The sequence below is a fragment of the Molothrus aeneus genome, chromosome 13 (assembly GCF_037042795.1).
Source record: "Molothrus aeneus isolate 106 chromosome 13, BPBGC_Maene_1.0, whole genome shotgun sequence".
In the NCBI taxonomy this organism is placed as follows: domain Eukaryota; kingdom Metazoa; phylum Chordata; class Aves; order Passeriformes; family Icteridae; genus Molothrus; species Molothrus aeneus.
Window position 1 is genome coordinate 4,206,333 of NC_089658.1, and position 25,256 is coordinate 4,231,588.

The window sequence follows — 25,256 nt, forward strand, 5'->3', positions numbered from 1 at the left end:
AAGGCCTTTGAACCTATCTTTTGTTCGCAATTAACCATAGTTGATTTAGGAGCATTTGAATTAAAGCGTTAAGGATGTTGCTCTTTGCTTGTAGTTAAGCCTTAAAGAGTTTTGCAATAATAACTTTTTGAAGTATAATTTTAGAATATTGCTGGTATCCTTGGAACTATAGCACGGAATACCTGCCCTCCCCGCCTGCCGCCCAGCTCTGTTGCCCTCGCAGCCCCTGAGGGCACAGGCCCGCCCATCAAACCTCCCCTCAGGCGGCCGTCGGGCATTGTGAAATACAAAGCTGTTTTTGTCACGTACATACAGGCAATGAGTGTATTTGTGATTGCCATATGTGTGGAGACCGACCATGGGACAGTTATAAAGACGAATTCTAATAATAACTGAAGAAAGTAAAGCATGGAAGAAGGCCTTTGAACCTATCTTTTGTTCGCAATTAACCATAGTTGATTTAGGAGCATTTGAATTAAAGCGTTAAGGATGTTGCACTTTGCTTATAGTTAAGCCTTAAAAAGTTTTGCAATAATAACCTTTTGAAGTATAATTTTAGAATATTGCTTGTATCCTTGAAACTATAGCTTTGGAATATATATAAAGGAAACTTGCTTATCTCAGGCCTTAACAAAACAGAGAAAAGCAGCTTGAGAAAGGAAGATGAAAATCAACTCAAGGATTTATAGTTTCGACCAAGGGAAGCTGGACATCACTGTTATGAGATGTATAGTCCTTGCAATTAAAAGGTGGACCCACATCTGGGGAGCTGGACTTCACCAGATAGGATTTGTCTTTCTTCTTTTGGAAACCAGACCACCACCATCTGGGGATAATCCTTTTTGGGATACATCCTGAGAAAAACTAAATCACAATAGTGTATAGAATTGTGACGTAAAAATTGGAATAGAAACTGCTGAGAAAGCTTATGAGTACCCCTATAAATACCTGTAAGCCTCAAATATTGGTGTGCGGTTGGAGGGAAAACTTCCCCCACTGTACCCAGCACTGTATTGCTCATACTTTACCATATTAATTAATAAATTGATTGCTGCTTGAATATTGGCCTAGTCTAAATAAGCTTCTTATTTATAACAGCATCTTATTTCCCTCAGGAGCCGAAGGTCTCCAGAGGATGTCACCGGCTTTACGGTGCTTTTTGAGGGAGGATGTGAATGTTTAGAGTTTTTTATCACCTGTTTTAGTACCGTAAGGTAGTCGGAAAATTATCGCTTCAGGCGCTGAACGAGAAGCAGAGGCTGTGTTTGTTCCACTCGGCTGCCTGGGTTCCGAGGCTGGAGGACAGCACCAACCTCCCCCTCACAACAAGGCGCTATCGGGGCTGCCCAGGCGGTGGCTCCGGAGGGCGGGACCGCTTTAAGGGGGAGCGGTTCGCCATCTTAGGTGCCTCCGCCCCCTGGCGCCACGTGACGCGAGCGGCCGCCATCTTAGGCTGCCCGCGCGGCCGGGCGGTCACGTGCGGCGGCGCTGAGGGCAGCGGGGCCGGGCCGGGCCGGGGCTCTGCGGCGCCATGGGGCAGTGCGGCATCACCTCCTCCAAGACCGTCCTCGTCTTCCTCAACCTTATCTTCTGGGTGAGTCCGGCCGCGCTTCGCCAGAGATGGCGGCTCCGGGGTTCCAGGTCGGAGCCTGGCCCCGAGAGCGCTGCGGGCCTCGCTCAGGAGCCGGGAGCCCTCCCTCCCCGCCACGGGCCCGCATGGGTTCAGTTCATATTTAAACTTTTTATGTTTAACGGGCGTTCCGAGCCGCTTCGCGGGCTGTGGGGGTTCGGAGCTGGGTGCAGTCCCTTCCCTCGCAGTCCTCCTGCCGAGTTCCAGGCTGGGGGAGCTGAACCCGGCCTTGAAGGTTTAACGAGCATTAGGGATCCTGGGGTAGAGGCTGTTGTGTAAGCGCATGCAGCTTTTCTCTTTTGCATTATTGAGCTTCTGAGGTCTCTGGCAGTTTAATTTGTGTAGCCAGGTTGGTTTTTGTAGCTTTTTTGGCCATCTCGGGTTGGGCTGTCCGCGGCGGGACATCCCGAGCGCTCAGTGTGGGCACCGATCTCTTCTGAGGCTGTAACACAAAATCAGGACATAGCTCTTTATCTATTTATACTTCACGTATTCCTCTAGCATTGTCGTGTGTATGCATCGCTGAAACTTCCCACGGCTACAGTGACAGTAAGACAAAAGCTTACAAAAGAAGGACAGGAGGTTGCTGTAAGTGACCTTTTTCAGGATGGACAAACAGGCTCTAGCTTGGCATTGTATTCGCTGTAATAATTGGCTTGTCAGAACAGCGTAATTCTCAAATAAATCATAATTAAGAATAGTTTGTAGATTTTTAAGAATTCCCTTTGTGCGTTTAGGTACTGCGTTATTCCTGCTCTAATCCCAGCTCCAGGAACAGAATATCTGTTGTCCCAACTGTTCGAGATTACATCTTCGAAAACGTAATAGTGGGTAACAAGCTGTTGGACCATAGAAGTGTAGCTATATATAGCTGCTTCATTTACTATTGAAAGTCATGAGAAATCTTACTAGCGTTACAGAATGACTGTTCTTGTCTGAATTTTTACAAAGGAATCCTCCTTAAGGGTGCCTGGAAATGAATCATGGTCAGGGAAAATTCATATCTGTGCATTCTTTCCGGCATTTGCCTATACAGCTCTTCTGGGAGAGGAGCAGGGAAGGTGAGGCATATTTGGCCTTAAGTGGTGCAGATTAGGAGTTTGTAATTCTGGCTGAGGTGCACAGGCTCCATTCTTTATCTTTAAAGTAGTGACATCAATCTCATTGCAGCAGTAACGTTGGAATCTGCTTTGTTGGGTGTGGCTTTTTGTTTCATGCATACTTGCAAGTGACATTTTAAAAGCTCTTTAACGACTCCTACATCATACTTAAAAGTTTTTGACTGGGCACAGTTTTTGTGGGTTGCCTTCTTAATGGCACCTTGAAGCAGGTTTTTCTGTAGTTGCTGATATAAACAAGGCTCTGTTTGGAGTAAATGAGCACAAGTTCCATGTGCAGTTTCTCCTCTGCTCCAGAAGCTTAGTGATAGGTATTCTTCGTTGTCTGCTACATTTAGCGATTTAGCTGCATGTTGGAGTTTGCAGTTACTCATCTCATACAGTGGTGGGGTCAAAGGTATTTTGTGTAATGCTGAACTTCGTGCTTTACAATTTTTGGTTACTTTTTTGAGACAAACTTGAGTTAATTTAAAATGGGCAGACTGTATTTAGCTAAGATGTACTTCACGTCAAATGAAAATGTCATCAGTCTTGTGTTCCATAAACCACCTCCAGCCGAAGAAGTCAGCAAGTGCTGATAGCTTTTTGGCAGATCAGCGACTGGGTTGCTTGTGTTGGAACAAGCTTGCAGCTCATCAGCTGCATGTAGAATGAGGCAGGCTTTCTGAAAGTGAGTTACAGAAAGCAGTGGTGTTCCCTTCTTTCACAAGGTAGAGTCAATAGCTCATTTGTTGACTGAGCTGTGCATGTTAACATTTGGTGCTCTTCTGGTTGGCAATGTAAGTGCTTCTGTGCTCTTACAGAAATCTCGTGCTTGTCGTGCTGTAGTTCCAATGTTGATAATTAGATCATTGGGATTTCCCGAGACTTGGCAGTAGACAAGTGCCTAGAATTGGTCAAGTAACTATGAAATCTCCTTTGGCTGCTTTTGTAAATTTACTCTCTCTCTTTAAGGTTTCATATACCAGTCTTATGTGTTATCACTATCTTCATGGTCACCTGTAGGAACAGCAAGTTGTGACTACACCGTGGGTTATAACTTCCCCCCTCAACCCGGGGTCTCTTGCTTGTGGGAGGATGTGAATGTTCAGAGAGATTTTATATCTGTCTTATGACTGAGATGTTTAGAAAAGTATCAGTGCTGTGAAGAAATAGAGATATGCTTGTTATGCTTTGAAGTCTTGGTTCTAACTTTTAGGAATTTCTTTCAAGTCTGAAAGTGGCAGATCAGACCTTGCTGACAGGTGACAACTGCTTGCCACCTACAGCTACTGATTGCAATTCTGCAAGTTCATCTCACTTTGAAGAGCCTTGTGCTACTTGTTCAATTTTCGTTGACACTGTAGAAAGTCATTTATTGTCTTGTGAAAGCATTTTTCTACTGTGTAAAATTCTTACATTAACTATACTTTCCTACGTGTTGGTAATACTGCAGGATTTTTATTTCTTAATGAAAATAGGCTGTGGAAGCTGTCTAAAAGCAGGGCAGGTACTAGTTTATCATGCAGAAAGCTGAATGGACCTCACTCACCTTTCCACATTTTTGATGTGGTATTTTGACAGTTCAGCTCAGTTGTATTTGCAGGGGTGTTGAGCATTGAGTGCATCTCCTGTAGGTGCCCATGTTGCCTTTTAAATACAGTTCTGTAAGAAAGCAGCATCATGACTGTAGTCATAAAGAGTAGCAGAGTGTAAATTTTGTGTGGCACACGTGCTTGACTTTTGGGTGATTGTCAGAGAGTGTTGAAGGTCAAAAATACTTGACCAAGACATGCATTGATGTGAAGGATCAGTTAAAACTTGCCCTCCTTAGACCAGGGAGTACTGATCTGGTTAATAGTTTCTTAGTGTCTCATTTCTGTGAGTTAATTTTGGGGTAGGTATGATTAATGGCAAAGGAAAGCCAGTCCTTCAGCTGGCAAAGGAAAGCCAGTCTTTTACCTTAAGTTTGCCCAAGATTTATTTGCTCAGCTGGTGACTTCATTTAGGGGATGCTGAGCCCTTTAAGGAGGGGTGTTGCATAGGAAGTCATTGTGATGTGAAAGACTATGCAGCTCAGAAGTAATGTAACTTCTAGTACATATGTCTTCCTAAGCAGCAAGATTTTTTTGTTACCTTGATGAAGTGTAGATAATAACTAATTACAAAAAAAAAAAATTATAGTAAGGTATTTGAGAAAAGCATGTTCTTCAGGACACCTCCTAATTTTAAGGTCTGCATAATTTTGAAAGAGAAAGAAATATATTTACCTGGAACAAATACCTAAAGACTGCTGTCAAATGTGTTTATTTGTGTGCCCTTAATTTAGGGCTTCATGGTGTGACTTGCATAATTCAGTTGAAACCAGTGTGAAGAGGAGATGAAGACAAAAATGCTAAAGAAATGTTTTCAGTCTTAGTTTAGTTCATAGGAAAGAATGATAAAATATTCAGAGTTCCATGTGGTCTTACTTCAGAAAAGGGAATCTATTTTATATTCCCAAGGAATCTATGTGCTTTGACAGCCTGCTCTGCTAAAATAGTGCCAGATATCCTGTGCTTGCTGAGGTTTTTATCTTTCACCTCTGTCCTTCTCCTTGAGAAAAGGAATAAGCTCTGCTTCTTCAATACTTGCAACTCAGTAGTTGCAAACTGTTTAAGTTCTTGTAGTATTCAGCTGGCTTGAAATCATTACTTTGACAGTTCATTTGACTAAGCTGGTATAAAACATTCTTGGTATGATTGTTTAGAGATTGTAGAGCACAAATACTTTCTAGATCTGTGCTCACCACAATGCAGTGGCCAAAGTATGGGGAAATGGAGGATTTTCTTAGAGGAGCTGCAGCAGTCAATGTGTATGTAATATGTTTAGGGATTTCTGGTAGAAAAAAAAATAAAATGAAGCAATGGGAAAATTCATTCAAATTTAGTAATAGAAAGGAAGATTAGAGTTCACTTTCTCACACATAGCAATAAGCCCAGTAATTTCTCCAGTTTGTTGTGAGCTTGAAAATAGTCACTGCTCTGGACTTCAAAACAAATTTCTTTAGAGTTCTTTGGTGATCAAAGACTCTAATTGATAATTAATCCAAAAGGTAACTTCACTGGGATTACTTGTCCAAAGCCCTTTTGTCTTGACAGACCGTTGCTTCTGGATGTCAAAATGTAACATTTTCTGCTTCTGCCACTATGGTAGTGTGAAGAGAGTGTGTTCTTCAGGATGCTATAATAGTTTGGAATCTTGTGCATTAAAAAAAATCAGTTCTTTTAATTAAAAATTAAAGATTTAAAACACACCAGTGTTGTTCCCTCTGAGTAATTTTTCTTACAATATTTGAATATGAATTTTCAGATAGCAAACGTGGGCCAGGTCCTGAATTTTAGTATTAAATACTTTGATTTGCTTTTAAGCAACATGGTAGTGTCATTCATGTTTCCTTACAGGATGAGTTTCAAGTCTTTGCCTGGGATTTTTCAGGATTTTTGGCATCTGGACTTGAGCTGAAAAGGTCTAATACCTAACAAAGCCAAGTTGCAAAGCTAAATGCGATACCTTTGAATAGTACAAGGAAACTGAAATATCACTTTACCTGAACTTTGACGCACAGAGCGATCATCGTTGTTCTCCTGCAGAGCAAGGAACCTGGGAACAGTGGAGCACAGCTCGAGTTACAGCCCTGGTGACTAAATAGGTGTAAAAGAATGGCTGTGTTGTTACCTTGGCTTCTAAAGAGGTAGAATACTCACATGCTCCACATCTTGAAGTTAGTGGCACTTGGAATGTGTAATGCTGAATGCAAAATCAGCCTAGCTCAGCCTTTTGCTTTTGCCTGAAAAGCCTCGGGATGTGAGGTGTCCAGGCCCGGTGCTGCAGAACTGAAAGTGGCTACTACAGACAGAGCAGTCTGGCTTGCTTGAATTTTACAGGGCTTGCTTGTTTTCTAAGCCTTTAACATAGCTTTAACTGTGTTACAGAGCTGAATGGAATTGCTGTCTTTCTTCTCCCAAAAGATTTTGTAGGACAGAGCTCAGTGTTCAAGTTAAATTACTACTGTTGAGAACAAAGATAAGAGTGTCAGGAAACCATTGGGTTCTAAACTGGTTATGCATCAATTTCAGGAACCAGAGGAAATATCAAGTATGGGTGTGGGTTTGTTTGGGAGGGGAGTGGAGAGAGAGAGATACACAGCAGTGAAGTGCTGAAAAGACTATAAGAGAAATAAACCCCAGAGAGATCCTGTTGAGCCTCTGAGGTTAAGGAAATAAATTTTGAAGAACAGAAAACAAAGGAAGACTTCAAAATTTTTGTCATCCCCTTCTTTTTATGACAGTAATCAGGCTATGAGTACTCTAGTGTTGGAAAGAACCAAAAATGTCTGAAATACCCTAGAAGTCAAATAATGGAGAAATGTGGAAAAAACCCACTTATTTAGGTACTGTTCTAAGAAGCCCAGAAATCTGGAGGCAGACCACAATACCAGTGTTCTTGCTTGTGGGTAGGAAATGTTCAGGAGTTGGTATGCATAGACAAAAGCAGCATTAGAAAGGATGAAACTGATATAACTGGAGACTCTTAAAAATCTGTCCTGGAATACACATGTGCTTTGTTTTTCAAAAAATCTGTTAGAAAGGCAGTGAGAACAAAGATACACTCACATTTAACATGAGGAAGGCAATAGACATGGTGGGAAAATTGTCCTAGGATAGGATCCAGGCAGAAAAGCTGAGTGTTTGTTAGTGTAGAAAGCTTTTTTTCTCACGTTATCCCTAGGTTCTTTTTATCAAAGATGATGTAGATGATCTGTCAGAATATATCAATGGGTGCAGTTAACAATCCCATGCTTGAAAGATATTTCCCTAATGGAATGAATAATTGGTTTGGAGTGGTGTCTGTGGTGCTGCCAACATTCACCAATCAGCAGTGGCAAAGCTGGCAGCAGTAGGAAGGACACTTTTATAAGAAGGTGTCCTTATCAAAAATGTGAAATACTCTTCTTGCCTAAGAGGAGCATTCACACCTTGAATATCAGGTGTGGTTTCTCCTAAGATACAGTACTTTGCTGCTACCTTCATTTTCTTGTTCAGAGAGTATGTGTTTTTCTGAAAACAATGGATAAAACATAGACTCTGAAGGGACAAATACTGTTTTTTGTCCGAGTGAATTGAAACAGTACCACAAAAGAAAGGCAGAACTTCTGTGTGTTCTATTAGGGTCTGTCCCAAAGTGAAGAAAATTCCACAGCAAGATGAAGAGTAAAAGTATGAACATGTAAGTAGAGTTGATCTGATCTCTTTGGCAGTAACATTATTAGGGTAGTGTTAGGAGGAATTTGCTTGTAAATGAAGCTGCAGTGTCCATGGTTGATAAATAAATGATCAGTGGAACAAGTTTAAATATCTTACACTCATTATCCTAGGTAGCCACAGTTCTGGCTTTCAAACTGCTGTAGTGTGTGAGCATTACTGAAAACATGAAAACTGTTCTTGGTGTGTGTTTGCAGCTTACTTGGAAAACAAACAAGCGAACTAAACCCCTGAAGCTGTTGCAAGCTGCAGCTGGCCAGTGTACAGCCTTGTACCCCTCAGGGCTTGTGGGAGGTGAAAGTTGACTTGGAGAAGTAGCCATGAGCTTAAGAGGCTGTGTCACAGCAGCCCAAAGACTGCTCAAAGAACCTCCATTTCTAACTGGGCTTTTCCAGAATGTGTTGAGTGATGCTTATCATTGTGTCATTGGATCTTCCAGTTTTCCCTCCAGTTCTGTGCATAATTGTTGACCTTTTAATAACTCCACAGAGGTTCCAGCCAAAGCAGTAAAATCAATCATTTTCTGAACTGTGAGAGGTCTGTGTGTCTGTGAAACTTGCTTCTGATGAAAAGGATGTTGAATTGCTCAAGCCTTTTGCAATGAGCTGTGTTCATTGACTGTACTTTTATATCAGTGTTTTTAAAGGTTTATTCATCCTAAAATAGGAGTGTGCTGCTTTAGGCTCAGAACCATGAGTTAGATGCAGACAACTGTAAAAGGATGTGTGAATGCTGAATAACCAGTCATGTCCCTAGAGCATGCATGCTACCTGGCACAGATTCAGGAACTGCTGCCATCTATTCAGAGCATTGAGCAGATTAAGTTGGAGAATTCTTCCTTCAAGCCCTGTTTATCAAAGACTTGTTTGAACTGTGTGCAGTTCATATATTTGGCTTCCATTTAATGATAGGAAGTACATGATTGTAAACACAGTAGCTTTATATTTATTTGTCTTTGACTTGAGCAAGGTTGGACTTTGCAGATTTTCTATTTACTCTGCAGGATGGTAAGCATTGAGATCTAGGTTATTTGATAATTTTTTTTTTTGTAAGCTATCCTTGTGTCTGTATAGACTTTGAGTTCCTTAGATGGTTTCTATCTTGAGATGGGTGGTTTAAGCACATGGTACTATTTTGGGTGGTTTGGGGGGGGTTGTTTGGTTTTAGGTGGGGGAGAGTCAGTTGGTTTGGGGTTGTTTTTTTTCTTTAGAAAACACATGTATTCAACTTTGTACTTGGTTTGCAACAGGTAATAAATGTGCATTTAACTGGTGCAGCCCTGGTCAACATAAACTGCATACTTTGTGTGGTTAGAACTGTCTTCTCTGTCACAGTGTTTATGTTATTTATATCAGTGGATGACACTGTCCTGTGTGCTGAGACCTCCTGCTGGAGCTGCTGAGCTCTGAGGAGGGAGGGACCTCGGGCCTGTGCAGTCCCATTGACTGAACACCTCTGAGCAGTCAGCACAGGGACTGTACCTGACTTCTGGCTTGGTTTCACCTCAAGTCACTCCTCTTACACCCTCCTAAGATGCACAGTCCAGTGATGCAAGCTAGAAGGTAGTAAGAGAAAATCATCAAAAGGTGGGCAAAAAGGATTGCTTCAAAAGCCTTTTCTCATCCCACCTAAGGCACTTGAGATCTCCCCCTTGCTGACATAGAGCAGGCTGAAATAAACAGTCCCGTGGTTGTGATGTGAAAGGAAAAGGGAAGGGAGGTCGTCTCCAACTTGTTTATGTAAACTAACCTGGTAGTGTTGCTGTTTTCGTTGTTCTGTGACAGACTAAGTCCTGCACCTGTTCAAAAACAGTGTTCAACTGTGATACATGGGGAAGGAGTTTTAGTCTTCACAGCTTTTTAACCTTGTGCAAGCTCCAGCAGGTACCTCTGCTCTCAGGACCTTCCCCCACTGCACGTTACTTGTTGAAGAGGTAACAGCAGTAACTCTGAGGAGTATGGTCACTTTATCATGGGGGCAGTGTCTGTTTCAGAAACACCAGTTCCTTGACATTGTTCAGAAGTAAACCTAAGGCCCAGTGCTGTCCTGCATGATTAGTCATTCTTGTACCATGTGTGGAAGGGATTTAATGAAGTATTCAAGCCAGGCAGCATTTAATCTGTCTAAAGGCTGCAAAAGCAATGCTTGTTAAAATGCATGTGTTTCTTGAAGTAGGGAAGGAAAGATAACACCTGTAGACAGATTTTTTTTTTTTAAGGCTAATCTCCTTTTACTTCAAATACGTGCATTCTTCAAATGCATGTGCTTATGTAGTTTATGATCCAGATTTTTCTTAAACAAAGAGGAAGCCAATTAAATTCCAACAAAAGAAGGACAAAGGAGTTCACAAATGGTTCTGATTTCAGCTTTGTGGTATATGTGGATGCCATCCACAGCTGTGGGTTTTCATCAGCTACCTTGTAACATACCATATTTCTATCAAGCATTTTAGTTCTTAGAAATAGGGGATTACATCACTGGCCTGCCATTCACAGGCTTCATTGCTAGGCAACAGTTAATGTAATTCCATTGTTCAGTGACACTACTTTGAATCTTTGCTTTGTGTACAGAAAGTGTGTGTCTGCATTTTGCCATGTTGTACCTAATATGGCAGGGTTTGTACAGATGGATTAGCATTTCAACATCTTCTGTGCAAGGGGGTGATTCTTCAGTAGCTTGTTCACTCTTGTTTGGAAAAGATGTCTTGCTCTTGGTCTTTGTGACTGAATTTTCAGTTTTCCTTCTCCTTATATGTACATAGCACCTTTTATTGGATGAATGTGAGCCTCCTGGATGCCTTTAAGATTCCTGCAGAGTACACAATTCTGCTGCAGAAAGAGAGGTGGGGAGGTCAAATGTATTGCTCAAATCCATGCAGATGATGATACTTTTGAGCTGGCTCTTAATATCTTTTTCTTTAACATAGTGTTTCTGTAGCAAAGTGCTGCAGGGAATATTCCATACATAAAGTAATGTTCTGGTAGTGGTTGTGTGCTATTGTTTTATAGAAAGCAGTTGCAGTAATGTTGCAATACATGTGGTATGTAGTGGCAAACAGGGCTGAAATCCTGGGTACCTTTTTGTCTTGGGGCTCCTCTTGTTCTGTGCTACACTGAACAGGCTTCCCAAGGAGGGCTTCCAAGACTTGAGCAGCCTAGTCTGAATTCATTGTCGAGCCTGCTTTGTGCAAGCAGCTGGGCTAGATTATGTCCTCCTAGACTGCAATCTGGAGTGAGTCTCAGACTGTACACCAGCACAATGCAGCCTTGCAGTACTACAGCTCCTGGAAGCTGCTGTATGTGTGCCTGCCCTCCTCTTCACTGGCAGGGAGGAGGGGGTAGGTGTGAGGCCAGTGAGTGGGAGCACTGGCTGCAGGCAGCCTGCAGTGTTCTCCCTCAGACTGGAGCTGCAGTGTGTCACCTGCCAGCTGAGAGAGCTCGGTGTCCAGGGGATGGATTGGTTTGTAATAGGGACACCACCCTTCACAGGAGAATGAAATTCCCCAGCTCAGCCGAGCCATTGGCACCTTCTGGGTGCATTGTTCTAGCTCGGCCTTCTACTGGGGCATTGGAAAAGCCTCTCATGAAACATTCAGATTATATTGTCCATCACTGCAAATTGATATTTCGTTCTGCAGCAAGTGTGAGGGTGGTTGGGAAGGACATTGGTAAAGCACAAACTGATAAGGCCCTTGTATTTAAAAATAAATGTGTTATTTGGCTCCTCAAGCAACAGTTGTCTCTCTTTCACTAACTCTGCTCAGCCTAAAGATAGGGAAGGTATTGATGTCTGGGGATCCTTGTAACTGTACGGGAGGCAAGGTCATGGCAGATGGATGTGAGAGCTGTGTGTTACTGTTTAAATGTGTATAGTTAGAGATTCATCCTACAGGGCTTATTTTGCAGTACCTTTAAGTTGACTTTTTGTTTGTTTAAAAAGGACCATTTTGTACAACAATCCTTCTGAGAACATTGATTTTGCAAGTTTATGGTACATTTCTGTAGGCAGTTGCTTCTGCCTTTTAGTAGTTGGTGGTTTGCATTTGTTTCTGCCTGCTTTCTGGTTGGAATCAGATTTTTCCAGTTCTGTGAACCCTTCAGAAATGCTGTTGTTTCTAGCAGTTCATCTTTCTCTAGCAGAGGCTGAAGTTCACAAGGTGTAGGTCTATTTTATTGTAACAGTAAGTCATAGATAGTAACTGGCAACATTTCTGAGGAATGCTACTTTATGGTGTTTGTTAAAATAATTGTTACCTTACTGAAGGAAGGGCTTGGGTGCTCCAAGGAATTTACCATGTTTTTGTGCCTGTTGTAGGCAGCAGCAGGCATCCTGTGCTACGTGGGAGCCTATGTGTTCATCACATATGATGACTATGATCACTTCTTTGAAGATGTCTACACACTAATCCCAGCTGTTATCATCATAGCTGTGGGAACGCTGCTTTTCATCATTGGGCTGATTGGGTGCTGCGCCACCATCCGAGAGAGCCGCTGCGGCCTGGCTACGGTGAGTGCACAGCTCCTGCAGAGCCTTGGCCTGGTGTATACCTGCCTGCCTTCTCTCTTAATAAACTCCTAAAATATTACTTGAAGTTTTCTCTTTATGGCCTTAAAAGTTATCTGCTTCATTTTTTTAGGAATGTCTTACTTAAATTTTCTGTTCTGAATAAAGGTGTTAAATTAAACAGTTGTAGCAGCAGAAGGCGTCTCAGTTTTACATTTTTTAGAACTGTGGTAATCTCATTAAAAAGTGTAGAACCATATGATCAAGTCATAACGGTTTTTAAATCTCACTTTTATCTGTTGTGGTTGAAAAGCTGAATTGGAGGGAGAGAAGTGATTCAGGAGCCTTCTTGCTATAAGTGTCTTGTATCAGGGTAACTAAGGGTTGTCATAAGGCCTGATCATTTTCTTCATGGTTTACTTGGGGCACTTGGTTGGCAGTATTTTATGCCCTGTGTTTCCAGGTATTTGAGCTGTAATTTTGGCTTGAAAACTAGGTAGGGAAGAGGAGAGGCTGTATTTGAATTGTTCCCACAGGAGGGTTTGGGGCTTCTTTTGTTGAGTGCTGTGTAGACTTCTTTAAAAGTGCTCTTAAATACAGCAAGACAAATGCATAGCTTCTGTCTTTTCCAGTTGTCACAGAGCTTAATCTGAAGAAACATTCCCTTAGTCCATCTACCACTCTAAGTAACTGCCTGGGTAGCCTCTCTGATGAGACATTCCTATTTATCTAACAAAGAAAATTGAAAGAAGCACTTGATTAAAGACCTGCAGTATGGTATTTTCAGTACTAATGACAGCTGGACTTGCCTGACTGGGCAGCTTCTTATTACTTGGTGAAGCTGTGAACACTAAAGTTTCTTGAATGAATTCTGGGCTCATTTGGTCAATTTAAGTGCCTGCATTAAATTATCTGTTAAATCAAGACCTTGCAGCAAAAATAACTTTCAATAGAAAAATCTACATGGAGCCTTTCATTAGGTGAATGAATGAAACTATTTGCACAAACACTTTTGATTGTATTTTGCAGTTTGTGATCATCTTGCTCTTGGTTTTTATCACCGAAGTTGTGGTCGTGGTTCTTGGATACATTTACAGAGCAAAGGTAAGAACTTCTCAGCTTCAGTAATGTTTTGTTGTGAATTCTGACCATAATACAGAAGTGTAATCTTTACTGTTTGATTCTGTAGAACTGTTAATGGGTGTTTAAAGGATTAAAATCAGACATCTGAGTGGATTAATTTGTGATACCAGATCCTTAACATTTAGAACATGAATGCAGAGAGCTATCTTGTAGGCAAAAGATTTCCTACATCATTAACAGTTAAACAGGAGAAGGGAGTCACAGTAATTAATACCTTTACATTTTTCCAGATGGTCTTCTAGTTCGTTTATGCTTTGACTTTGTGAATGACTGAGGCTATGCAATGTTTGAACATGGGGCATATTTTTTTGATATGCAGCAACTTCAGGGTTGTCATGTGTTTTGGTGTGCAAACTAACACTGCATAATAATAAAATGAAATAGATTGAATGTGGGTAATGTATGCTTTCCAGCATTACTCAGGTTGTTGACAGGGATTATAGCTAAACAAATTACAACTTTCCCCATTGTTTGTTTAATATAATTAAGAAACAGGACCAGAAAAAAATGAAATTAGATGTGTTTCTTCTAGCATAATATATGATAGAAATATATTACATGGTTTAAGGGATGCCACAGAAGTCATTTTAGCTGTGATGTGGAGCATGTTTGCAGTGTAGGACACTCAGGGATATCTTACCAGCAAGCTAAACTACACTACCATTTCTTTCTTTGGCCTTTTGTGAACAACACAGGTTCAGCATTCTCTCCTCCTTGCCTTCTCCTGCTGTCCTGGAACAAATGGGGAGACAAATGGGGAGAGCTTGGAAGTAAAAGTGGTGGTTTTGCTTGGGCCCCAGGGAAGGCTGCTTGGAGCCAGCAGTGACCACACAACCTTGAAGTGTTTGTGTCAGAGACCTGGTGCATGACACTTAGAACAGGCTGCTTCAACAGAAGTGCTCTACTGGCCATGCTTGAACTCACAATATGTTTTCTCATGCTTTGCATTTGATTTCTGGTATCTTGGCAGTGAACTGAGATGATCTTTGGGGATTCTTAGGTTTGTAGTGGGAGTAGGCCTTAGAAGCCACTGAGGAAAGCACTGCAATTCCAGGGGGGTAGGAAGTGGGCTCTTACATGTTGATCTGAATGGCTTTCTTCTGTTTCAGTACTTGCAGAGGAATTCTTTAATATGTGCAGGAATTACCATGGATGTGATCTGGACTAAGCAGTAGTCATCTTACTGTCTTCCATGGTCCCATCTTGAGTGGACTTGCTCTTTTTCAGTGAGCAGTATTCACAGCAGATCCGTGGATCAGCCTTGCCCAGCTGTGTGTTCCTGTTGCTTCTCTTTTTTTTGGTTTGCTCTCATGCAGTTTTCACTGCAGTAGGTAATGCAGGGCCAGAGCTTGGGAGAAGAGGGAAGGTTGTCTGGTTTTGGTGGCAGCCTGTTAAGCTGTTTGTGGAAGTCAGTATTTGAAAACTGAGCCTTAAATCTTTGGAAAGGACAGACAGGTTTTGTTAGTAAAGATGGCAATTTTCTAGTACCCTACAGTATCTAGCATCTTAAACTAATGTTTCAAGTGCAACAGAAATAAACAGAAATAAATTTATTACCAGTGAGCTGGGAGGGGAAGTCTGCTTAGCCTTCTGATTATTTTTGCAGGATAAATAAGTCAGCTTTATGCTTTGTTAATTTTGGCCTGTTGTTTTTGACACGGTGTTTTTGCATCTGTGGGAGCCTTGCTTTGGTTTTTCTAAAGGCACCTGAATCATGTTAGAAGTACTTTGTGTTCACCTTACAAACTTGCAAACAAAGGAAAGATTAAAGTCACAGCAGTTGTAACATTGGGCATAATGCTTCAAGGAAGTGGCACTGTGCTTTCTTAAGATACCATTATTGATCTTTAAATTGTTTAATTTTCCAGCACACCTCTGTAAACCTGTATGCTGATCCTATTCAGACTCTTTCAGAACTGTGTGAAACGTGCCCAGGCTCTGCTGAGATGGGCTGAGCTGCTGCAGAGCCTTCCAGCATTGCTCCTTAGCTGGAAAAGTCAGACTTTTTGGAAGTGCCAGTAGGGATTAAACAGGCTTGGTTGTTTGAGGACCTGCAGGTTTTTTTCCTCTGGGTGGAGGGCTTCATTCTCTTCATTTTTCACTAAACCTGCCAGTTAACTAGAGCTTGAGATTTCTCTTTGGATCTTATGGAATTTGCATGGTTTTCAGGCATAATGTTGCCCTGATTGAACTGCAAGCCAAATGATGCACAAACAAGCACTTAAATAAATTATTTCAAAATGTATATGACCAATTGAACAGCTGTTTTGTTACGAGTTGGAGTTGTAAATCAAATTAGTTAAATCATCAAACAATTGATTTTGAACTGGTCTGAAACGAGTTGCCTATGCAGGCTAAATTGACTTTTATGCATACCTATCTTGAAATAAGCAGCATTCTTGAAGAGGGGGTGGTGGTGGAATTCAGCTTGTGCTATTGCTGCATAAAAATCTTCCATTGAAGTATTTAAAGGAATGATGTGTTGACAAGACCTTCCTACTGTAGCTTGCAAATGTGAAGAATATGCATGCTTAGTGCTCAATCCTAAAATTGCATTCCTTGCACATAATTCCTGTTGAATGTGATAGAAAAAATCAAATCAGAGCTAATCTTAAAATTGCAGAAATGTTTATCTATGCTAAACTGTGTATTATTTAAGTAATAGTTTACAGTAATATATAGTATTTAAAAGATTCTAGTAAGATTTCCTCCAAATCAGGCATCATAGAATGCCTTTAGAGGGAACAAGTGATGATTCTTAAGTGGCATCCATCTCTAACACATGTACTTGACAGCATCTTGACTCAGTTACAGTAGTTCTAAAATCTCTTGCAGTAAATGTTGCTATACACAATGTACTGCTCCTTGGGAAGCCCTGGAGACTGGGGCTGAACAGAGAGCCTGGTCACTGTAAGGTCAGCCAGAAGGCATCTTTGAGAATTTATTTACCTGTGCTTCAGCCAGAAGAGTGGGTGGTATGACTTAGTACCTTTTGATCCCAATATCCTCGTAGTTCCAAGGGGAATGAGTTAGCCCAGATGGTTATAATGGTTTTGGTTTGGGACCTTGAAGTAGAGAATGGAGTGCATGTTCTTATGGACAGCCCTTAACTTCATGAAATCTCTTCCATGGTGCCACAGGACAAGTGTGTTCCTTTTCTGAGAGACAGGGCAAGATCTGGAAGGTAGCTGCCTGGATTTTCCTTCTCCTGTAGCTGCAAGCTGGCAACATCTTAGCAAAAATCAGGGTTGAACTTTAGGGAGCTGTACCACTGAGTTATGGTGATTTCAGGTGATGGGGAGTTACCTTGAAATGCTGCAGCTGGAAGCAAAATGATGTTCCCTAAGCTGTGCTACTGTGCTGGTGAGCTAATGCAGCTGCTTTCCTGCCCCTCCTAGGTGGAGGATGAAGTTGATCACAGCATTCGGAAAGTGTACAATCGATACAACGGCACCAACCCCGACGCAGCCAGCCGTGCTATTGACTATGTACAGAGGCAGGTGAGACAGCAACACAGGCCAGTTTTCCACTCCTTTCTGTCCTTAAAACACAGGTGCTCTTGCTCTGCTGCTTGTGCAGATGTCCTCCCTCCACTCTGACAAGTCTAGGAAATTGCTGAATAGACAACAAATAGTTCAACTTTGTTAAAATTAATATTACTGCTGATGGGGAGATACATTTTTATATAATTAGCTATCTCTCAATTTGTGCTTGTATTCAAATATGTAGTACTTAAGTGTTTTTCTGCAATGGAACATAATATACTTGTCTTCCTGGTATTGCAGTTAGAATTGAATTCTTTACCTGTCTGATTTTCCAGCTGCGCTGCTGTGGGATCCATAACTATTCAGACTGGGAGAATACTATCTGGTTCAAACAAACTAAAAACAACAGTGTGCCCCTCAGCTGTTGCAAAGCAGCCCTCAGCAATTGCACTGGCAGTTTGACCCGCCCCATGGACCTTTATTCAGAGGTAAGGCAGCCACAACGTGAACTGACACAGCCACAATTCATTTTCTTTAGGAGAAATAAAATCTTGGGTGTATTTGCTTTAACAGAAAGTAGATGTAGTTAATCCTCTCTCTCCTCTTTTCATCTCTAATTTTCATGTAATTACTTTTTTTAGTATTAGGATTATCTTTCTGCCCTGTGTGATGCTTTTGGGGTGTTTTGGTGTGTCTAAAGATGGTTGCCAGATTGATACATAAGAAGCCTACTTGTTTCAGGGGTGTGAGGCTCTGGTTGTAAAGAAGCTTCAGGAGATCATGATGTATGTCATCTGGGCAGCTCTAGCATTTGCTGCTATTCAGGTAAGAGAATGTTCTTTATTTGTTAGCTTCTTTTAAATTAGATCTGAACTTCAGTACAGATAACTACAGGTATGCACATACAGATATTACCCTTTAGTACAGAACTTCCCACTGCTATGGGATATATTCTGTTAGAGCTGAACAGTCAGTGTTATATGCAGTAATCAACTCTGATGTAAATGGTAAATTATTTCATGAAAACTTAATTATCTAGGTATTAAGTATCATAAATGTCCTCTGATGGCATTTAACACTCAAGGAGTTTGCATAGTGTTTAATTTCCAACTTTTAAATAGTTCATTTTTCATGCTGTTTAAGAGGTACATTATCTTAACTATGCTTCATGGTGTATAAATAATGTCAGGACCACACAGAAGATACACAAAGGTTTTTGATAGTGTGCTCTGCTCATATGCAACTGAGCTTTGCTGTGTGTCTTGGGCTTTGGACTTGAACAGAGAGGCTCTAAACTGCACACTCTTCCATGAACCTTGTTACAGTTACCCTGGCCATAAAAAAAGGTAACTGAGGAAATAAACTAATGTGTGTATTAGTATTTATTAAATTTTAAGGAAGAAAAAGACTAGAACTGTCTCCCAAGCATATTTGTAAAATTGAAATTTTCAATGCTCATCACCTGGCAGACTTAGTACATTAATAACATTCTTTTCAGACTGTGCCTATGTTATGGTCTCTGAGCAATGTAGTACATATGCTGGATCCCAGGAGACTTAAAAACTAATTTCAAAGTTACTTTAGTGCTCTTAATAGCATTTGAATTCAGAAAACATACCTGTCAAGTCTGACAATGTAAGCACTTTTGTTTTCAAAAGCAGCCTTTGAGCTGGAGTGTGTGTTTGAAGGTAAATAATCTTTTGCAAACAGTCTTGTGAAAAGAGAGTTCCCTCTGTGCTTCAATATTACAAGGATGTACTCATAGTACTGTATACAGTCATGTTGAATGTTCAGACCCAGACTACTTCAGCTCTGGAACTTCAAATTTGGTGAGATCTGTGCTCAGTCTCCTGAAGGAAAGGTATAGTTTCAATTGTTTTCCTTAAAACTTTAGTTGTTAAAGTAATACTTGGTCTGCTTGAACAATGAAATGTATTTGTGTACTGAAAATTAATGTCTTACCACAACCATAGTCACTCTGACCAATTTTTATGTCAGGATAAAAGTGTATCTGATGAAACTGGCTGAGGAGAATCCCAAGAGGAGGCATTATTCTTAGTTCTGGAGTTTGCAGGTTGATGAACAGGCCTGCCCCAACATGCAGCACAGTTAGAATCCTTTCTGGCCCTGGCCCAGAGTTTGACACATGCTTGCAGTGCCACTGTGGCTGCTTGCACCCTTCTGTTCAAAATGTTCTATTATTTATCTCCTGAAGTTTGAGACAAAACTTCTGACATCTTTGTCTTTGCCATACAGAATTCAAGTATGTACTTGGCTCAGTTCTCAGCAGAATGGTCTGTGGGCTAAGTGAAAGGGAGATAGAATGGAAACTTCAGCACATGGCTGCAACTTGGGTCATACCCTGTAAACTTAGAGGAATGATTATGTTTTTCTTACCATTTGTAAATTTTGCTACCTTCCCTTTGCTGGCTGCACAGTCCCCTCTGAACAGATTATTTTGTTATGCAATGAGCTGTTCAAAGTTCATTACCTCTGGTAGCCTATAGTCAACAAATTTAACCTTCAGTAATTGCTTTAAAATTAAAAGAGTGAGAGGAGTATTTTTGCAAGGTTTGAAATTTATTAACAACTTAGTCTTTTCTGCATAGAAGCAATTTTTGGTATGTTCATGTTTCAGTTACCATGGGGATCTTCCAGTGTGCAATAATTCCCTGGTCCCAGCCACAGTGACAGCACAGAACTATTAATAGCTAGGAGCAAACTGAAGGGAGCAGAGACACAGCTTTTGTGGCTGGTGATCATTTACAAAGGGCACCTGTATATACAGCCAGTGAGTTTTTGTACAAAACTGGTTTGAGGAAAGATTGAATGTCGTTATTGCTAGCAGGCAAATTAAAGCCAAAATTAATAAAAAACCTAAACAAACCTCCTGAATGAAGGAGGTGTTTAAACTTCCTTGAGTGCTGTTGAAGAGGAGGATGGATGGATCCTTCCTCAACACAGATGTCTAAAATAGCAGTTCACAATATTAAATAGCAACCAAAGAAACAGACTCAGATGCCTTGAAATGTTTAGAGGTGCTTGCATTTTTTTAATGACATAATACCTCAATGTTCTCTACAGACATTATTTATGTGAGTCACTTTGTTTATAGTGAATTCTAGGAATATGCTCAGAGACCTCCTAAAGGATATAAATGGTTTAAATAGTAACTCAGAAGTTAATTGCATGGGGTTTTACTGTAGTACCTGAATGTTTGAGATTTCACACAACTGTATAAATTAAATATCTCCAGGGAGTCATTGAACAGGGTTGTCTTTGTGCAAATAGCTGTAAATGTGCTGGATCTATTTTTATTCACTTGATGTACATGGCTAGAATGAATTCTAGCAGAAGACTGAAGGAGGTGTTGCTCTGCATCACACTTCTCATTTTATCCTGCTTGGAACAGTAGAGACATTTTTGTACTTGCAGACTGTGAGCCTTCTTGAGAGTTCTGTAGCCACTGGCAGCTCCTATAACTCCATTTTACAAGTGTAACTGAAGTGGGTTTAATTGTAGATATTCCCTCCTCACTGAGAAGGGCTGTGTCCATGACCAGTCACTCTCCCATGTGACTTGTTTCCTCTTGCTCTGACACAAATTTATGAACCTAAGCACCCTGATGATGTCTCTGCTTGTTACAGAAGGGCTTGACTGGATGGCCCTTAAAGGTCTGTCCCAGCCTAAACCATTTCATGATTCTGTGCTAATATATTTAGGAGTCAGTCTGTGAACTGGAATCACCTGAGTGAAGAAAGGTGCTGTTTTTAACAACAGCTCAAGTACCATCTTTATATGCTTTTTAAACCTGAGCTGGTTTCTGCTATAGATCCAAAGCAGATAATGCACTGCAGACAAAGAAGAGATCTTTACAGCTTGTTTCTTTCCAGGAAATTAAAAAGCTTATACTAGAATTTCATCATGCCTCTTCCTAACCACTGCATATTTAGACTTAGCGTTTTTCACCATTCTGTTTTCAGTCTTTAGTTTTCACCATTCTGTTTTCAGTCTCAGTACCATTCAGTACTCCAGTCTACTCCAGTACTCAGCAGACTGGAGTACTATAATGTGTGTACCATCATTTAGTTTTAAAACATGTTACACATCTGATGTTTGCATTGGCCTGTATTTTTAAAAAGTCAATAATTCTCCTTTTGTCCCAGTACTACTTTCACTGGGCTTTTGCTGTATCAGAGAGGAAATTCTACACTTGTGTGCTCACCCATTTCATTCTAGTTTGCTTTCTTGTCTGAGGGGATTTTTTGTGGTGTCTTTTTGGAGTGGGTTCTGTTTTTAAGAAATCAAGTTGTGTTCAGAGTGGTGCTTTACAATCCAGAGATACTTCAGGAGGCTCCTGTCCTATTTGCATCTGTGAATAAACTTTCATGCATACAACCAAATCAATACAATTTCACACTTTACCAGAAGCTATTGCCAGTTATTGTAAACCACAGAACACTACCAACACTATTGTAAACCACCAACACTATGCTTGCTATTTTTTAGTTGGTACAGTCTTATTCTACCTTCAGATGCAGCTTCTTTAAAATACCATGCCCTGTATCCCTGATTATTCACATGGTTTAAGTCTTGTAAGTGGACACAGGGTGATCATACCCTAAATCATGGTAAGCATGCCAGCACAGTTGTGGTATTATGAATTTTAACATGTCTAAAAGGGAATTATTTGCCTTAGATTTAAGCTTTCTAATATGACATGTTCACAGAGAGATAGTTCCCTGAAATCTCTTTCAAAAGCCCATTCTCATCATAGCAGTTAAGCTGATACATTTGAGTTGCGCTTGAATTTTCTATACCAGATACGGTATCTAAAAATCTGTACCTTTCATTAAAAAGCATTAGGAATTTCTTCCATCTGAATCTGAATTACTGAGGCAGAATACAAGTGGCTGACAAAAAAAAGGTCTTGTTTTAGATGTCCAGGGTAATCTTGTAAGAAAATGAGGCTGAAATTTGTGGCCCTGGGAGTTGGCAGCAGCAGCCTGCAGCAGGAGGCTCTTTCAGGAAGGGTGGTTTGTTGCCATTTGTTGGTTCCAGTCTTGAAGCATGCTGGCAGTCTGTGCTGAGGCTGAATCTCTTGAAGCATCTCCCTTGTTCTCAAGCTTGTTCTCTGTTTTTTCTCCCCAGCTTCTGGGCATGTTGTGTGCCTGTATAGTTCTATGTAGGAGGAGTCGGGATCCTGCCTACGAGCTGCTTATTGCTGGTGGAACCTATGCCTAGAAGAGAATTCCAACATGCAGTTCAATCTTCCCCCAGTTCCCTGGAGGGTGAATGGGCCAGGTTTACTTCCATAGCTTTCTTGCCCCAGCTTATTCCAAGCACACCTTTCAAACATGAGGGCAGCCGCACTGTGCACTGGTGACGGGCAACAACAGCTTTACACAACCCATAGAATTACCTGTGACTTTCACTGTTTTAGCCAGCTATTCATGTATCTAAATGTTTTAGTATGCTAGTAAACTTTCTAATTTCAGAACCATTTGCAACTTAAGTGTAATTTGGTTGATATGAAAGTCAAAGGATGTGTGCCTACTTTGGTAGATTACCTCTAAGCATTAACTGGCTGATTCTTGCATATATAGAGAGAGGAAGTCTTAAACCTTCACTACATGAAACTTTTCTGGCCAAAGTTGTACAAAGGAAGCCAGCTGTATTTAATTTGAGAAGAAAAAAATGTTTTAATCTTGCCCCTCACCAGTGTCACTTTTAAAAAAGAGGAAAATACTTAAGTCCTGTATACTTTATATATAAAGAAATTGTAGGGAAAAAAAAACCTAACCAATTTTAGGATTATGTGACTGCAATTTTGACCTTCAGAGATCCAGTCTTTCAAACATTAGTGGTTTAAAATACAAGCTGGCTTTTCAGGAGTATAATGTATGCACTACTGTTCTATAATGAAATATTTCATTTTTCTATGAAGAGCGTTTTATGTGTTGAGTGAACTGTTAGACTGTAGACCTTCAATTGGTTTGGAAACAACGTAGCCATGTAGAGTAGCAAAGTAGTATGTGAAAGTGATCTCAACTGTAAATAATAAACCTGATTAAATAAATCTCTGTATATCCTCCCTATCAACATGTCTTGTTTTCTTTTTAAGATTCCAGTGTGTTTGGTTGAATGGAGTCTGAGTGTGCTGGATACACAAACTGTGTGAAAACAGTTTTGGGTGGCTTGGCTTCAATAGATCTGTATTTATGGTTTGCTGGAAACCTGATTGTATTGTGTTTGTTCTTTTTATTTGAAACAGTAGCAGTGAGACACAGAACAACAAACGTGGCTGAACTTGATGGAAAGTTAACATCTTGTGCATACAATTAAGGAAGAATCTTGCCTCCAAACAGTGGGTAATGAATAGCTTTACTGTAACTGCTGTATGTTAATTATGTTTTAGTGTGTCTTGCATTATTCAGATACTTAGTCACTGCACTGCCCTACTTTCAGTGTCTTCAGGTTCTTCCTCCTTTGCAGAAGCCAGGAACGCTCAGAATTTTTACCAGTTGCTTATGTACTAAGCTGATGTGCTCGGCTAAACTGACCTCAAGATAATCGTAAGTAACTAAAGAAACATCACTCAGAAAAAGAAAATTCTGATGTGTACACACTGTTGAGGCCAGCGTGGTTTATTGGGGGATTTTTCTCAGTGCTGTTAGACTGCTGTAGAAATGTACCTGTGGAATTCTGTTAACTTCTAAAGGTGGGTTACAAATTGTACTCCCTTGGGACTTAGATTTTCATTCTTAGTACAGCATGTGCCTCAACCCAGAAACCTCCTGACTGTGGCATCAGATTTCCCAGATGTGGCAGCAAGCCTGCTCACTGCATTTGATTATCTTCATATTATATTGCAGATTGTAAATATGGAACTAATAAGATTGAGATGACCCTAGCTTGGAAAAACCAGTGTGGAGAGGTTGTATGACAGACCTGTGTTGCACAAAATAAGGCTCAGGATGCTTAAAAAAGTGGTCAGCTCTTACCAGCTGCAAGGCAGAAAAAACTCCAGTCATGAGCCTACATAAGCCCCTTGGAAATGAGGATAGCTTGGGGGAGATAACAGTGCTTGTTAATCTGGCTGGAAGACATGGATTTGAAGTACAGATGACTTGACAGTACTTGCATGTAAATGAAGTCTGTTTCCTCTTTAAAAAGCAGAATATTTGTCTGGAATGTGGAAACTACTCAATATTTTACAACTTTTTTATAGTCTAAACAAAGCCCAACTGAACTTCTAACTGCAGTGGATTAGTTTTTTCTAGGAACCTTCAATTCAAGTGACCTTTTTGAATTGCACAGTTTGTAGTTGGTCTTGGATGTGTGAATGAAGTTTCAATGGTGTTTGGGTTTTCTAAAATACAAAATCCAACTTCACACATCCCCACACTCCTCCCAAAAAGCCAACCAAACACAGACTTGCAAGGGTCTAGTACACCACATTTTGTGTGGTTCACTGAAGCTGGGAACAAGTGGTGTAGGTCTGTGCCTTCCCTTACTGAACAAAATGAATAAATGTTTTTATTTATTCTTGCTTGCATTAGGCAGGAGTGTTGGTGTGGCTGTAGTTTGGCCTTCCTAATTCATACATTCCTATCTGGCAGTTCATTTTAGGGGACAAGGGCTGATTTAGTTTCATTATAGCTCTTTTTTTTCCCCTTGATTCCTTTGTCTGGTTTTTTAAGTTCTTGTTTTAATTTCTTCTTGGCTTTCTTTTAGCTGAGGAGTCTGAGAGGGCTCAGACTGCACAGGAAATCGTTCAGACTGAGTGAATCTGTGTGTGCTGCATGGAACACACAGGCATGGAGCTCTCCTGCAGCCTGATCCACTGGGGTTTACACAGGAAATTAGAATTGCCTTCAGGGGTGGTTTTAATTGGGTTCTGTTGTTCTCGCTGCTGTTAAAGTGACTTAAGTACATTGCAGTGCAAGTCCTGTGCTTTCCTGCCTTTCAGCACCCTAATAGGAGGCTCATGAGAATTGGAGGGTCTCATTCAGATTGTGGTTTAGTAAAGTATGATCATCTCTATTTAGCTTATTAAACAGAGGAGAGGTGGTCTAACAAGCTCAATTTAACA

The 25,256-nt window shown here is 40.7% G+C and overlaps 1 protein-coding gene across 1 annotated transcript; it reads left to right on the plus strand.

Annotated features, from left to right (window-relative positions):
* Positions 1-1,440: 1,440 nt before the first annotated feature.
* TSPAN3 (tetraspanin 3) lies at positions 1,441-23,259 on the plus strand. Its single transcript, XM_066558829.1, has 7 exons — positions 1,441-1,594; positions 12,345-12,536; positions 13,563-13,637; positions 17,075-17,176; positions 17,497-17,649; positions 17,903-17,986; positions 22,313-23,259. Exons 1-7 carry the CDS (start codon positions 1,532-1,534, stop codon positions 22,403-22,405), a joined length of 762 nt encoding a protein of 253 aa, XP_066414926.1. The 5' UTR covers positions 1,441-1,531; the 3' UTR covers positions 22,406-23,259.
* Positions 23,260-25,256: the final 1,997 nt, after the last annotated feature.

What these genes read in the sequence shown, in the direction of transcription:
- TSPAN3 (XM_066558829.1), top strand. Translation starts at nt 1,532, where the DNA reads ATGGGGCAGTGCGGCATCACCTCCTCCAAGACCGTCCTCGTCTTCCTC. An exon ending in GATACATTTACAGAGCAAAG is followed by an intron (nt 13,638 to 17,074) that starts GTAAGAACTTCT and finishes TGCCCCTCCTAG; the next exon opens with GTGGAGGATGAAGTTGATCA. An exon ending in TAGCATTTGCTGCTATTCAG is followed by an intron (nt 17,987 to 22,312) that starts GTAAGAGAATGT and finishes TTTTCTCCCCAG; the next exon opens with CTTCTGGGCATGTTGTGTGC.